Below are 12,782 nucleotides of genomic sequence, written 5' to 3' on the forward strand. Positions count from 1 at the left end.
AAACGCAAAGAAGGCACCAATGTGAGATTTCTAAAGAGAGCTACAGCACTCTACCCATGGTTTAAACATCTGAAGTGCCTTCCAAAATCTGAGAGGGACAAGATGTGGAGCATGCTTTCAGAAGTCTTAAAAGAGCAACACTCCGATGAGGAAACTACAGAACCCGAACCGCCAAAAAAGAAAATCAAACTTCTGCTGGTGGCATCTGACTCAGATAATGAAGATGAATATGTGTCGGTCTGTGCTGTTGTGGACTGTTATCAAGCAGAACCCATCATCAGCATGGACGCATGTCTTCTGGAATGGTGGTTGAAGCATGAAGGGGCATATGAATCTTTAGTGCATGTGGCACATAAATATCTTGTGATGCTGGCTACAACAATGCCCTGAGAACAACTGTTTTCACTTTCAGGTGACATTGTAAACAAGAAGTGGGCAGCATTAGCTCATGCAAATGTAAACAAACTTGTTTGTCTGAGCGACTGGATGAACAAAAAGTAGGACTGAGTGGACTTACAGGCTCTTAAAATTTTACATTGTTTTATTTTTGAATGCAGTTGGGTTTTTGCACATAATTCTACATTTGTAAGTTCAACTTTCATGATAAAGAGATTACACTGTAGTAATTGTATTAGGTGAATTGAAAAATACTATTTTGTGGGGAGGCTTTACAGTGCAAATACTTGTAATGAAAAATAAATATAAAGTGAGCACCGTACACTTTGTATTCTGTGCTGTAATTGAAAAAAATATATTTGAAAATGTAGAAAACATCCAAAATAGTTAAATGGTATTCTATTATTGTTTAACAGTGTAATTAATCACGATTAATTTTTTAATTGCTTGACAGCCCTAAGAATTATCAATATAGTGTATCAGCCTTTTATTTATAGCTCACTGTATCATGTACAGTTACAGTAGGAGATAAAATAGGGTGACTTTCTGGGAGAAACTGAAAATATAGCCCAATTAATCAAAAATATTACCATTATAGTGAATGAAAGTGATGAAAATAAGGAGACTTTATCCATAGTAAAATAACCCCTGCAGCTAAGCTCAAATTGAGACTTGAACAGTCCCAAACTTAAGGTAAATTTGGACTTTGATGCAAGCTTTCCAACTTGGACCCTGCTGAAGGTTAGGCAGCACAGCTCCAGATTTTGGTCTCATTGAAGTTGATGGCAAAACTCCTGTTGACTTCAGTACAACCAGATCATAACTATGGTATGCTTGTTAAGGGTAATCAGAGAGGCACACGTGTATGGAAAAAAAGCAGGGAGCAATAGAAGGAGCTAAATATTCAATCCAAACTGACTTTTTTTTCAAATGAGAGAGACTTCAATATTTGTTTAATGTCTTATTGGGTTTTTTAAAAGTGTATCTGTTTAGTAGTGGTTTGTTCTAGGCCAAAGAATTTTGCTGTTTCTTACATTTTTATAAATGCAAGATTTTGGATGTGGTGGTGTTGGGGGGGGGGAGGGGGAGAGGCCATATTGTAATCTGCAAGCAAAAAAGCTTAGATATGACTTGGATTAAAGTGTGCAAGTTGTGTTTGCATATGGAAACTGGATAGTTAGATTATTTGCATATGCAAAGGCAATTTGTAGACAAAAGTCAGCTTTTGTGTACACAAATATGGTAATGAAAAACGGTGAGATTTAGGCCCCTTTGAAAACAGATTTATTGAGCTCTCTGTTTAGGATGTGCAACCATTTTTTAAAGCAATATACTTTGAGTGATTAGCAGGTGACCTTTAGCCTTCTGTCTCATAATGCACTGAGATATTTAAATGCACAACTCCATGTACAGCATCTTACATAGCTGATCATTGGTTTGTTCCTCTCTATTCATTTCTAGAAGAGATATGTACATTAGTAATTGCAGAGACTTTTGCAGAAGATGCAGGAACCTTCACATGCACAGCAACAAATGAATATGGGTCAGTAACAAGCAGTGCACAACTTACCGTCTGCTCAGGTATGTGTCAAAAGGGCAGACGAACTGTACATTGCAGTTCTTAGATAGTCTAACACAGGGTGGGCAAACTTTTTGGCCTGAGGGCCAAATCTGAGTATGGAAATTGTATGGCGGGCCATGAATGCTCACGAAATTGGGAATTCAGGTGCGGGACGGCTCTGGCTGTGGGTACGGGCTCTGGGCTGGGGTTGGGGCTGGGAATGAAGGGTTGGAGATGCAGGGAGGTGCTCAGGGCTGAGACCGAGAGGTTCAGAGGGCAGGAGGGATATCAGGGCTGGGGCAGGGGGTTGGGGCACAGGAGGGAGTCAGGGGGCAGGCTCCGGGTGGTGCTTACCTCATGCAGCTCCCAGAAACAGCATGATGTCTCCCCTCCGGTTCCTGCATGGAGGCGTGGCCAGACAGCTCTGCGCGCTGCCCTGTCCACAGGTACTGCCTCTGCAGCTCCCATTGGCTGAGTTTCCTGGCCAATGGGAGTTGCAGGGGCGGTGCTTGGGGCAGGGGCAGCTTGTGGAGCCCTCTGGCTGCCCCTACACATAGGAGCTGGAGGGGAACATGCTGCTGCTTCTGGGAGCTGCATGGAGTGGGGCAAGCCCCCGACTCCACTCCCCAGCTGAAGCAGTGGAGTGGGGCAAGCCTAAGACCCCGCTCCTTGGCGGGCGCTCGAGTGCCAGATTAAAATGCCTGGAGGGCCAGATGCGGCCCCTGGGCTGTAGTTTGCCCACCCCTGATCTAACGTATATGACATCTGTGCAGTTATCTGGCTACTGCCTTTGTAGAAAACAGTTGCTGCAAGACCGAGATTTTGTTTAGGCAACTTCTTGCTGCATCTACTGTTCAATCTTTGTGTGAGTCTTCCCACATCTTCCAGCACTGGCTGATTATGCTCTGAGTCTGAAAGCTGTCCTTAATGGAGAATAAGGGCAGGTTATTGCATTTATCCTCAAAAGACATTTAAAAAGAAGACATATGGACGCCTATAAATCTTTTCCAGAAATCCAGCTGCTAATAGAGCGGGTCAAGTACAATCAAGCGGCTGCAGCTGAAAAAAGCTGCCTCTTCCCGCAGCAATGCAGGCAGGCGCGTGAAGACTCTTTTCATGTGCTGCCCTGAGCCTAAAAAAGCACCCGGGGAATAACAAAAAAACAAGAAGAAGTTATTTAAGCAGCCACAGTGTTAATGAAAGGGATGATAGTAAGGCCACATACGAACATGAAAAAGTAACATCACCATGGAATTATGAAGAAAATATCCGGTAGGAATGTCATTGAATAAATGGAACTCTGAAGAATAAATAGCTGGAGTGAAATGTGTGAAAGCCAGAAGTCAAACCCGTCAAAAGGCTGTTATTTTTTTAGGTTAGATATTAGGGAAAACTTTCCCACTATAAGGGTAGTTAAATTCTGGAATAGGGCTCCCAGGGAGGCGATGGATCCCCATCACTGGAGGTTTTTAAGAAAAGGTTAGATAAATACCTGTCAGGGATTACTTGGTTCTGCCTCAGCATGGGGGGCTCAACTGGATGACCTCCCAACATTTCTATGATTCTGTGATTTTTGTTCATTAGAATGTGCCTGTCACAGGCTCTTGATACAAGAAATAATTTTTTTTAAGAAACTTAAACTTAAGTCCATTGACAAATTCTCAGTACTAAAACCAGCAACCCACAGAAATAAATCCAATCCATACCATATTTATTACCCCTGTGTTAAAGTACACTTCTTAGTGGGTCATGTAGGCAATTTTTTCTTTCAACTAAGTCAAATGACTGAGACGCTAGGAAACCTCAGTTCTATTTCCAGCTCTGTCACTGGTGTCCACTGTGACCTTGGGCTAGTCAACAATATTTTTGAGGCTAATGTGTCTCATCCATAAAGTGGGGACAATATCTACCTAGTTGATGGATAAAGCTATGTTACAAAGTGTGTTGCCATCCTCAGATGGAACACACCCTGGGTGTGCCAAAATTATAGTTTTAGTTTCTTAATAATAATTTTTTATTTATGCAAGATAGGTTTAGAAAAATAATGTAACCAAGCTAAACAGATTCCTTAACATCAGAACTCTGAGGCTAGAGGGCAGCAGAAGCATAAAGAAAATAGATGAAATTATGCTGAAAAAAATGAAAATAAAATCCTTATGTTTTATGTAAAATTGAAAACAGAAATGCAGGCAGTTAAGTTTTGGAGTATACTAACCACTTGCATGTATGTTGTTGAATATGTGCAGCAAATGCTAACAAAATTCTAAAGCAGGCAATTCATTCAGGCAGCTGTCCTTGAATAACTGGAAATTGTTCACTCTTAACTAGCAACTATTGCACCTGCATCATGGGTAATTAGGAAATGAATAGTCAGTAGCATATCTAATTTGGCATGATATTTGTGAAAGCTTCCGAAAGAATATCCAGCTGATGTAGCTACTATATATAACAAAAGTGAAGTGATCTCACCTTTAATGAACTAAAAGCACACTGTGCATATGAGTTGAAGTATCTGTTATGTAGTTTGAATATGGCTTGTTGGACAGCAATTATCTTCTTTTTTGTTTTAGCCAACTCTGAAAGCTCTAGCCATGAGCTGTCAACAAGAGAATCCAACAGTGATGATTTCCAACATTTCCCACCTCCCCCTCCAGTTCTAGAGATTAGTTCTCTTGAGCTTCCTCCAAAGAAGCATACAGAGAGCCAACAGGTGAACAACACTGAGTATAGACCCAACATAGCAGCCGTTCAGTTACAGCTCAACTCTGCTGAGAAGAAAACCAATGGCATCCATCCCAGTCATGAAGCAAATGGAGTGATTAACAGCAAAGCTAGCAGTGATAAATCTGCCCCAGCTCCAGCTGTCCTGCTTTCACCCACAAAGGAACCACCACCAGTCCTTGCCAAACCAAAGCTGTGAGTATTTCTGCATGGTTTTTATTCTTCCTTTCTAATTGCTGGCTATTGAAAGCAAACCTTCTGCCCTAGAACCATTGTGTATTAGACAAATAATGGCTAGAATTGTGACTGTACCTTGTACCTTTCTCACTGGTATGTATTAAATCCCAAGCAGCTGAGTACAAGAAGATCCATGTACTTCATTTTAAAATCATACCAAATGAAAGTACATTAAAACTTTTGCTATTCTTGGTATATTCTGATAAGCCACAAAACAAAAGAAATTCAGGTTAATGGTGGTGTTCTAGCCTTTTTTTTAACCATTTGTACATAAATGTACTGGTCTGGGAATCTTGCATATCACCACTTCTCCAATAACTGAATGTCATTTGACTAACCATTTTTATGCTGAAAGTTCTTGATTTTGTGCAATTGCTAGATCTCCATATATGCAGTTTTTTGTTTGTTATTTCTCTTATTATCATATGATAATAAAACAGGAACAAGCTGTTTCTATTGACATCCTATATCAATGGTGCAGAGTCATTATAATATAATAGAAACTGCACAAGATGGGAAAGATGAGTGTAAAAAAACTACAATTGATAAAATCCTTGCATTTATGACCTGATGTCAATCACATTACAATTTATAGTGCATGTCAAACATTAGTTTGGCTTTTGTTCTATGTACAGTCTTGTCTACACTTCAGAATTATAATTGCATAGCCTTATCAGTTAGGGGTATGATTTTTTTTTGTTTGTCTTAACTGATGTTGCTATGTCCGTATAAGCCCTAGTATAGAGATATGTATACAAGCATAAAAGAGCTTTTGACAGTATGGTTAACACTGATTCTATGAGAGACATAAGGAAAAGCACTTTTATGCCGGTATATGCTGCTTCTACACTCGTAGGTTTGTCAGTATATATACTGGTATGGCTATGCTATCAGAATTTTTCTAGTGTAGATAAGGCTTAAGATTACACAAAAATTCTGCCTTCCATCTCCTTCAAAGACTTTTCAAGCATGGAAGATGGACTTTTATGTTGTTTGTGTCCTGGATCAGTACTGCCAGGAATTGCTGTACCCTAAAGGTCTGATTGAAAATATTAGAAACAGTACAGAGTGGTACATTTCTAAAAGAGAGAGGGGCTTTTATTTCTTGAGTTAATTTTTTTTAAATGGGGCTAAAGAAAGGAAAAGAGAGGAGGATCATTTCTCATTCTCCCAAAAGACTGTACATATTGATTCATTATCCAAAAAGCTAGTCACTTTATTTTTTAACTGTTTTCATATTAAACATATTTCCAGATTTTATAATTGAATGTTAGATTCCTTAGCTGACAAAGGACCAAATCCTTCACCCCTAACTCAGGGAAAAAATGTATTGACTTCAGTAGAAATCAGTGAGAGTTTTCCAGGGTAAGTACTGCAGGGCTTGTTCTAAAGTCCAAATTTTTTCCAATTTTGTGACTGTTTTCATCAGCCATGCAAAGCCTTGTGTCTACCAGGTGCTGTGTTTCATCGTTTTTTTTTTTCTACAATGGGTATGGCGACTTGTGAATTTACAGCTGGCCAAAACCAAAAGAACCATTCTGATCAATGGCCTGTAACAAGGTACTAGTGAGGAGAAGTAACACATTAAAAACCATAAGTAGAATCATGTGAGTGATATTTGGTTTCTGCTTGTGCTTGACAGTCTATAAAAACAATAAATTTATATTTAACTATAAAGATGATACAGAAGTAGCAATAATGGGGGGTTCAATGGTTCATGAATGCAGAAGAGACTTACTGCTGCAATGAAATATTGATGACATTATTTGTAGTGGCTTGTCCAAAATAATGTGTGTTAACTGTATTCAGGTGACTGCAGAAAGAAAAGCTTAAGCACTAGTGATTAGCAGGCTACAACAGCTGTTCTTACCTTAATGAAGTTTAAAATCCTTCAGTATGTAGTTCATGGTCAGAAATATTGCTGGTATATTAAAAACATAATCTTCCTAATTATTTTCTGCGTGTCTGTGAAAAGCAGACAAACCAGTTTTGTGGTCATTAAAGGAAGGATGAGTGGCTTAGGCACAAGTTTTTAGACTGACGACATGATTCTTTTTTGAGCCAGCATTTCAGCACCCAGTTCAGGTGCAGAAGAACTTGCTTTTTTGTTTTTACAGTTACACACTAATTAGTGTGGGTGTGTTTGTGTGTGTGTATTTAGAGGAGGGAAAGACTATACTGAAATTCAGGAGATGACATGTTCTAGCTGCAGACTCTAACTGAATATTCAAATTATGGTATCAATACAAAATCCAGGAATTTAAAGTAATTATAAGGAAAACTTTTGTTAAATCTAAAATTTTTGTAATAATAAAAATAAATGTAAAGTGAAATAAAGCCTTCATCTTGTGAAATACGTTCTCAGCATACATCTCCTCTTATGTTTACAGTATAGTTTGCATTGTTCTAGTTTCCTTTCCTTTGTGAGTGGCAGTGTCCATTGAGGACAGAGACAAACATTAGAGGCAATCTGTCCTAGCTGAAATGAAATGTGAAAAAGTAAGAGCAGACTTGAGCTGCTCCCTCACACCTTCTCATGTACAAACCCAGAGCATGCTAAAGTGTCCTAGGCTTAAACATCCTGTTTAAAACACAAAACCCTATCATGCCCTTGTTATTTCAATGCCTACAGTCCAGAGCAGGCTACTGCAAGAAGAAACCACCATGCCTAGCCATCAGGGGTTAGGTCTCCTTCTGAATCCAGCTCTCTTTTCCATAAGAGGTAGGTTAATGTCTAATTTGTGGAGGAAAAAGTATTACCCTTAACTTTGGATTTGTGCCATCCTCCAATATTTCTATCCCTGCTGAGGGGAACTAACTTCTTCTGCCACTGCCAGGTGCCTAAAGTTGTGACCCTGTGAAACAAACATCAAGTCAGAACCATGACACCCATGCATACTGAGCAAATAGACTGTACCCATGAAAGAGGAAACCTGCACAATTGCTTTGAAGTCCAAATGTGCTTGTGCAATGTGAATGTGTGTAGTTGTTTTTAAATCCTGGGGTGAGATGCTGGTCTGTACAAAGAAAGGAGCACAGATCTTGCAACGTAGGGGGAGAGAAGGGGCTAAAGTGGTTGTAAGCCACCTTTACACCCTACTGATTCTGATCTGCTCTGGGGACCAGAGTGGTTCCCAGCATAACATATACAGCATTGGGGAGCTGCCTATGGTGGCAGTGCACCCCAGAATCTCTGCAGCACTATATTCTGCAGCTCCAGACTTCATGCCCCTACCACCCGAGCTCCTACACCAGGGTTTGCAAGAGTGTCCACCAAAAACAGCCTGCAGCTGGCTGCATTGCTTTCTGCACAGGAAGAATTCTCCATCAGTGAGATTCAGGGCTTTTAGAGTGCTTTACATCCCTCCAGCACCTTTACCCAGCATACAAGAGTCAGAGTGGGAGTGAGAAGGTACCCACGCAAACAGATGACACGCTACAGTAACGTGATGTACAACGTGCAACCACACACAAACAGAGAGGAATGAGGCAATAGAAACCAGCATGCAATAACCCAAAAGAAAGGGGGAGAGAGGTGATATTTTCATGGCCGGGGAAGGGGAGCATTGCAGGAAGAGGCCTATTTCCAGCTGGTACCATCTTTTACAAGTAGTACTTGGCCACCTCCTGGACAATTGCTGCTCTAATTAAAGATACTGGGATTGATCAATTGTAGCCCCCATACAAAGAGGGCTACAGCTGGTCTCTAGGAGCTGTGACACAGCCCAAAGGAATTTGGCTGACCCTCTTGGCCCTTGCCCTGCTCACTAAATATTCATATTTTCTGAGATACTAGGCTCTCCTGTGCATTTATGCACCCATCCCTCTTCACCTCAATTAAATAGAGGTAGACCATAAATAACATCCAGATTACCAAAAACCTGTGTCTAATCAGTAACCTCACACTGAAAAGTATGGTTTAATTGTACTGATCTGAAATAATTGTATCCAAATGACTGCTTTGGACAGACTGTGCATTTTTCTTAACAGCATTCAACATCAGTGCCATTGGAGAGGAACTAACCACCACAGAAAAATACAAAAAATACAGGAGATTAGTAGAGAGCAGTAAGGAAAAATAATTTCCCAGAATTATAGTTTTTCCCCCCTTACATTCATGTCCCATTTCTCCAGTCCAGATGAGCTGATCTCACCCTGTCTTATATCCTGGGCTTGTGGTACTATAGTAAATTCATTCTATAAAACTGTTACTCAACATTGGTGAGGCCTCATCTGGAGTACTGTGTCCAGTTTTGGGCCCCACACTACAAGAAGGATGTGGAAAAATTGGAAAGAGTCCAGCAGAGGGCAACAAAAATGATTAGCGGGCTGGAGCACATGACTTACAATGAGAGGTTGAGGGAACTGGGATTGTTTAGTTGGCAGAAGAGAAGGATGAGGGGGGATTTGATAGCTGCTTTCAACTACCTGAAGGGGAGTTCCAAAGAGGATGGATCTAGACTGTTCTCAGTGGTAGCTGATGACAGAACAAGGAGTAAAGGTCTCAAGTTGCAGTAGGGGAGGTTTAGGTTGGATATTAGGAAAAACTTTTTCACTAGGAGGGTGGTGAAGCACTGGAATGGGTTACCTAGGGAGGTGGTGGAATCTCCTTCCTTAGAGGTTATCAAGGTCAGGCTTGACAAAAGCCCTGTCTGGGATGATTTAGTTGGGGGTTGGTCCTGCTTTAAGCAGGGGGTTGGACTAGATGACCTCCTGAGGTCCCTTCCAACCCTGATAGTCTATGATTCTATGAACAGCTAACACAATTATTTCATTTTCCAGTGCCGTTGGATTTATAGTATTCACAAGCAAAAATTTCATGCTCTTTGAAGCCCAGTGTATATTCCCAGGAAAAAAAAATATTATGATGGAGTTGAGGTTGATAGTATGTATCAATAACGCAAGAATAACCAACTCATTACGAGGATGTTGTAATTATCCCAAAACCAAATGTTATAAACTCAGGAAATTCAGAGTTAAGGTTATGCTCAAAAGAAATCCAAACAAGATTTAAAAAATGCACTCTTAAGAGAGACAAGGTGAGTGAGGTAATATTTTTATTGGACCAACTTCTGTGGGTGGGAGAAACAAGCAACTCTTTGTTGGAAGTTGGTCCAATAAAACCTATTACCTCATTCACCTTGTGTCTCTAATATCCTGGGACCAACATGGCTACAACAACACTATTAAGGCACTGACATTAAAAGACACATTGTTTTTTTTCCTCCTTCATGACATCACTACAGGGCAGAGTTAAGGTATCTTAACTATGCATTTCTTACCTTAATATGTTTGGATTTCTTTTAAGTGTAACTTTTTACTCTGAATTCCCTGGCTTTGTAACTCTTGGGTTTGGGATAATTGCAGAATCCCTGTAATGTGTTTTTTTTATACTTATGTTACTGACACTCTCAACATCAACACCACCTTAATGCAGGTTTTTGTTTCTGTGCGGGTTTTTTGGCCTTAATGTGTTTAAATTTATTAAAAATGTCATACATTAGCACTAAATAAGAAACCCACAGAGTATGCTTCCCTGCAATATTTTTAACATCTTGATGATATGTAGTATTGATCTTAAATTGTTGTTTTTTATTATTTCACTTTTGAGAACAGATTCATCAGTACAATAAACTAGCCAGAGTAAACCAAGCCAGGGGATTTAGGTTTACACTTGCTTTGCGTCACCAGGGAAGCCCAAAGCAGCTGAAGCGTACTGGTGAATCTGGCCCTTAATTTGCAATTGACTTATGGGTTTCAAGATCTGTATTAGTGAGACTGGCACTATGTTAAAGGGGAGGTCGGAGAGATCAGTCCCAATGTATCAAGATAGTAAGGACTCCCCTCTGTTCCTTCCTCAGTTTCCCGAGCAAAACTGCCTCAGTGTGCAGTGGTGCCGAGGAGGTAGTGCTGCAGGAAGTCTTTCGAGCACTGATATCCAAGCTAGTATGCACTCACGAAATCTCTGAAGAGCAATGACAATTGGGCCCAGTATTCTGTCAATAAGCGCTCTTGTTACCTGTGATCAGTCTCCTTCATAGAATCAATTCCTTCCTCTACAGCTAATTTGCATGATGTTGATTAGTAGTTACTCTGGTCTCACAACAGCCCCATTTAAAAGTTACCTAAGTTTTTGACCTGAGTCTGTCTGGCTAACCTATATAATCATAGCAATTGGATACAATTGTTAATGATTTAATAACTTAATTTTTTCAAATATAACCTGTGCACAAGATTTCAATTAATTTTAACTATATGGAAAGTTTGAAGTGTCTGCGCTATTTGGTTAGGCTCATTTGGGACAAAGAAAAGATGACACAGACGTTAAATTTCTTAAAGCACCCAGGTTTTTAATTAATCTTAATTCATAAAGGATTTACTTGTAAATTTGCAGGCAAACCATTATTACCCTGTACTCAGAGTACGCACTGTAAGTTTGGGAAAGATGCATTGCATTTTTCGTAGAAAACAATGAGGTTGAATCCCTGCTTTAGGTTCAAAACAGAACTTATTAACTATGGAGGTGTGACCAGTTCCTCTATAATTTGCATATGAAAAGAGACATATAAGTGTATAATACTAATTTATCCAAGCTGAGTCCAAAGCAAGAGTTGTCATGCCAAAGAGAGTTACTGTAGGTGTCTTCTGTATAGAAAACTGTTTTAAAAGCTGCTACAACATGCTTGCTTTTGTGGTAATTGAGTCTAAGAAATGTAGTCCTAAAGAGCGATGATGATAGCAGTTGCATCAGTCTGGTGTCAAGTGTATTTAGAATGGAGCTTAATGCGATAAAATATACATCACCTATTAGTTGCTGTGGGAAAAATCACACCTGGGATATTGCAGAAGCTATTACTAAACACAGGTCATATTCTATCCTGTAGGGAGCAAGAAGTCAGATAAGAGAGATGGTAGTGCCTACTAAGTCGTCTCAAAGTTTTTAGATCGTGGCCCCTTTTACTGCTGTCTTGTCTCCCCTCCCCTCCTGAGCCGGGGCAGGGAGCGGGACCATGATTGGGGCCGGGGGCCAAGGGTTAGAGCCAAAGCAGTGCTGGGGCCACGAGTGGGGCCACGGGGCTGGGACTGTGGCTATGAGCAGGGCCAGAGGCGCTGCTGGGCTGGGAGCCAGGGGCCGAGGCTGGGGCTGCAGCTTGGGGGCAGAGCAAGGCTGGGTGGTACTCCCTCCCTGCCCCTCGTGGGGGCTGGCCTGAGCCATGCCATGCCACCCAGAACATTCCTCTGTGCCACCCCCAGGGGGATCATGCCCACAGGTTGGTGACCACTGGCCTAGTGATTCTAATCTCTGACACACCCACTGATTTTGTGACTTTGGGAAATTTGTTTACATCAGTATTTCAGCATTGATTTGTGAAAAATTTTCATTCAAATTAGTGTTTTCCTCAGAACATATATTAATAAGCCATTTTGTCATATGATTGTACAGTACCTAGTACGTGGGACTAGGGCCCTTATTTTTATGATACAAATATCTGAATGATTCTTAACTATTACAAAGATGTCAGTCCCAGATCTTTTGTATGATATTGTTTGAAACAAATCCATGTCCTTGAAGCTAGTTCTATATGTGGCAATCTATGTATTTTGTACATAGTTTACTCATTTAAGATTTATTTGGTGAGGCAGAAAGTGGGAGAAGTGGTGGCTTTGTCTTGAGCAGAATATACCAAAATCACATTTTTTTTAATTTAAAATGCATGCTATACAATGTTTTGATTCAAACTATTAATAGTTTGAAAGCCAATAAAGACAGCAAAGTACATACAGCAAATATGATACTGTCTAGTATGTTCTGTTTTGATAAAGCATGAAATACTTCGAAGTTATATGGTCTAACACAGTATGTAAC

At 40.2% G+C, this 12,782-nt stretch overlaps 1 protein-coding gene across 2 annotated transcripts in view; it reads left to right on the forward strand.

The window, feature by feature from the left end:
* The window catches only part of PALLD (palladin, cytoskeletal associated protein), a 346,856-nt gene that overhangs the window by 158,506 nt on the left and 175,568 nt on the right, over nucleotides 1–12,782 (forward strand). For both annotated transcript variants that reach the window (XM_073341571.1, XM_073341572.1), the window contains 2 exons: nucleotides 1,858–1,977; nucleotides 4,528–4,873. In XM_073341571.1, coding sequence (XP_073197672.1) covers nucleotides 1,858–1,977; nucleotides 4,528–4,873 — 466 coding nt within the window. The remainder of the gene's footprint in view (nucleotides 1–1,857; nucleotides 1,978–4,527; nucleotides 4,874–12,782) is intronic.

The sequence above is a fragment of the Lepidochelys kempii genome, chromosome 4, assembly GCF_965140285.1.
Source record: "Lepidochelys kempii isolate rLepKem1 chromosome 4, rLepKem1.hap1, whole genome shotgun sequence".
NCBI lineage: Eukaryota > Metazoa > Chordata > Testudines > Cheloniidae > Lepidochelys > Lepidochelys kempii.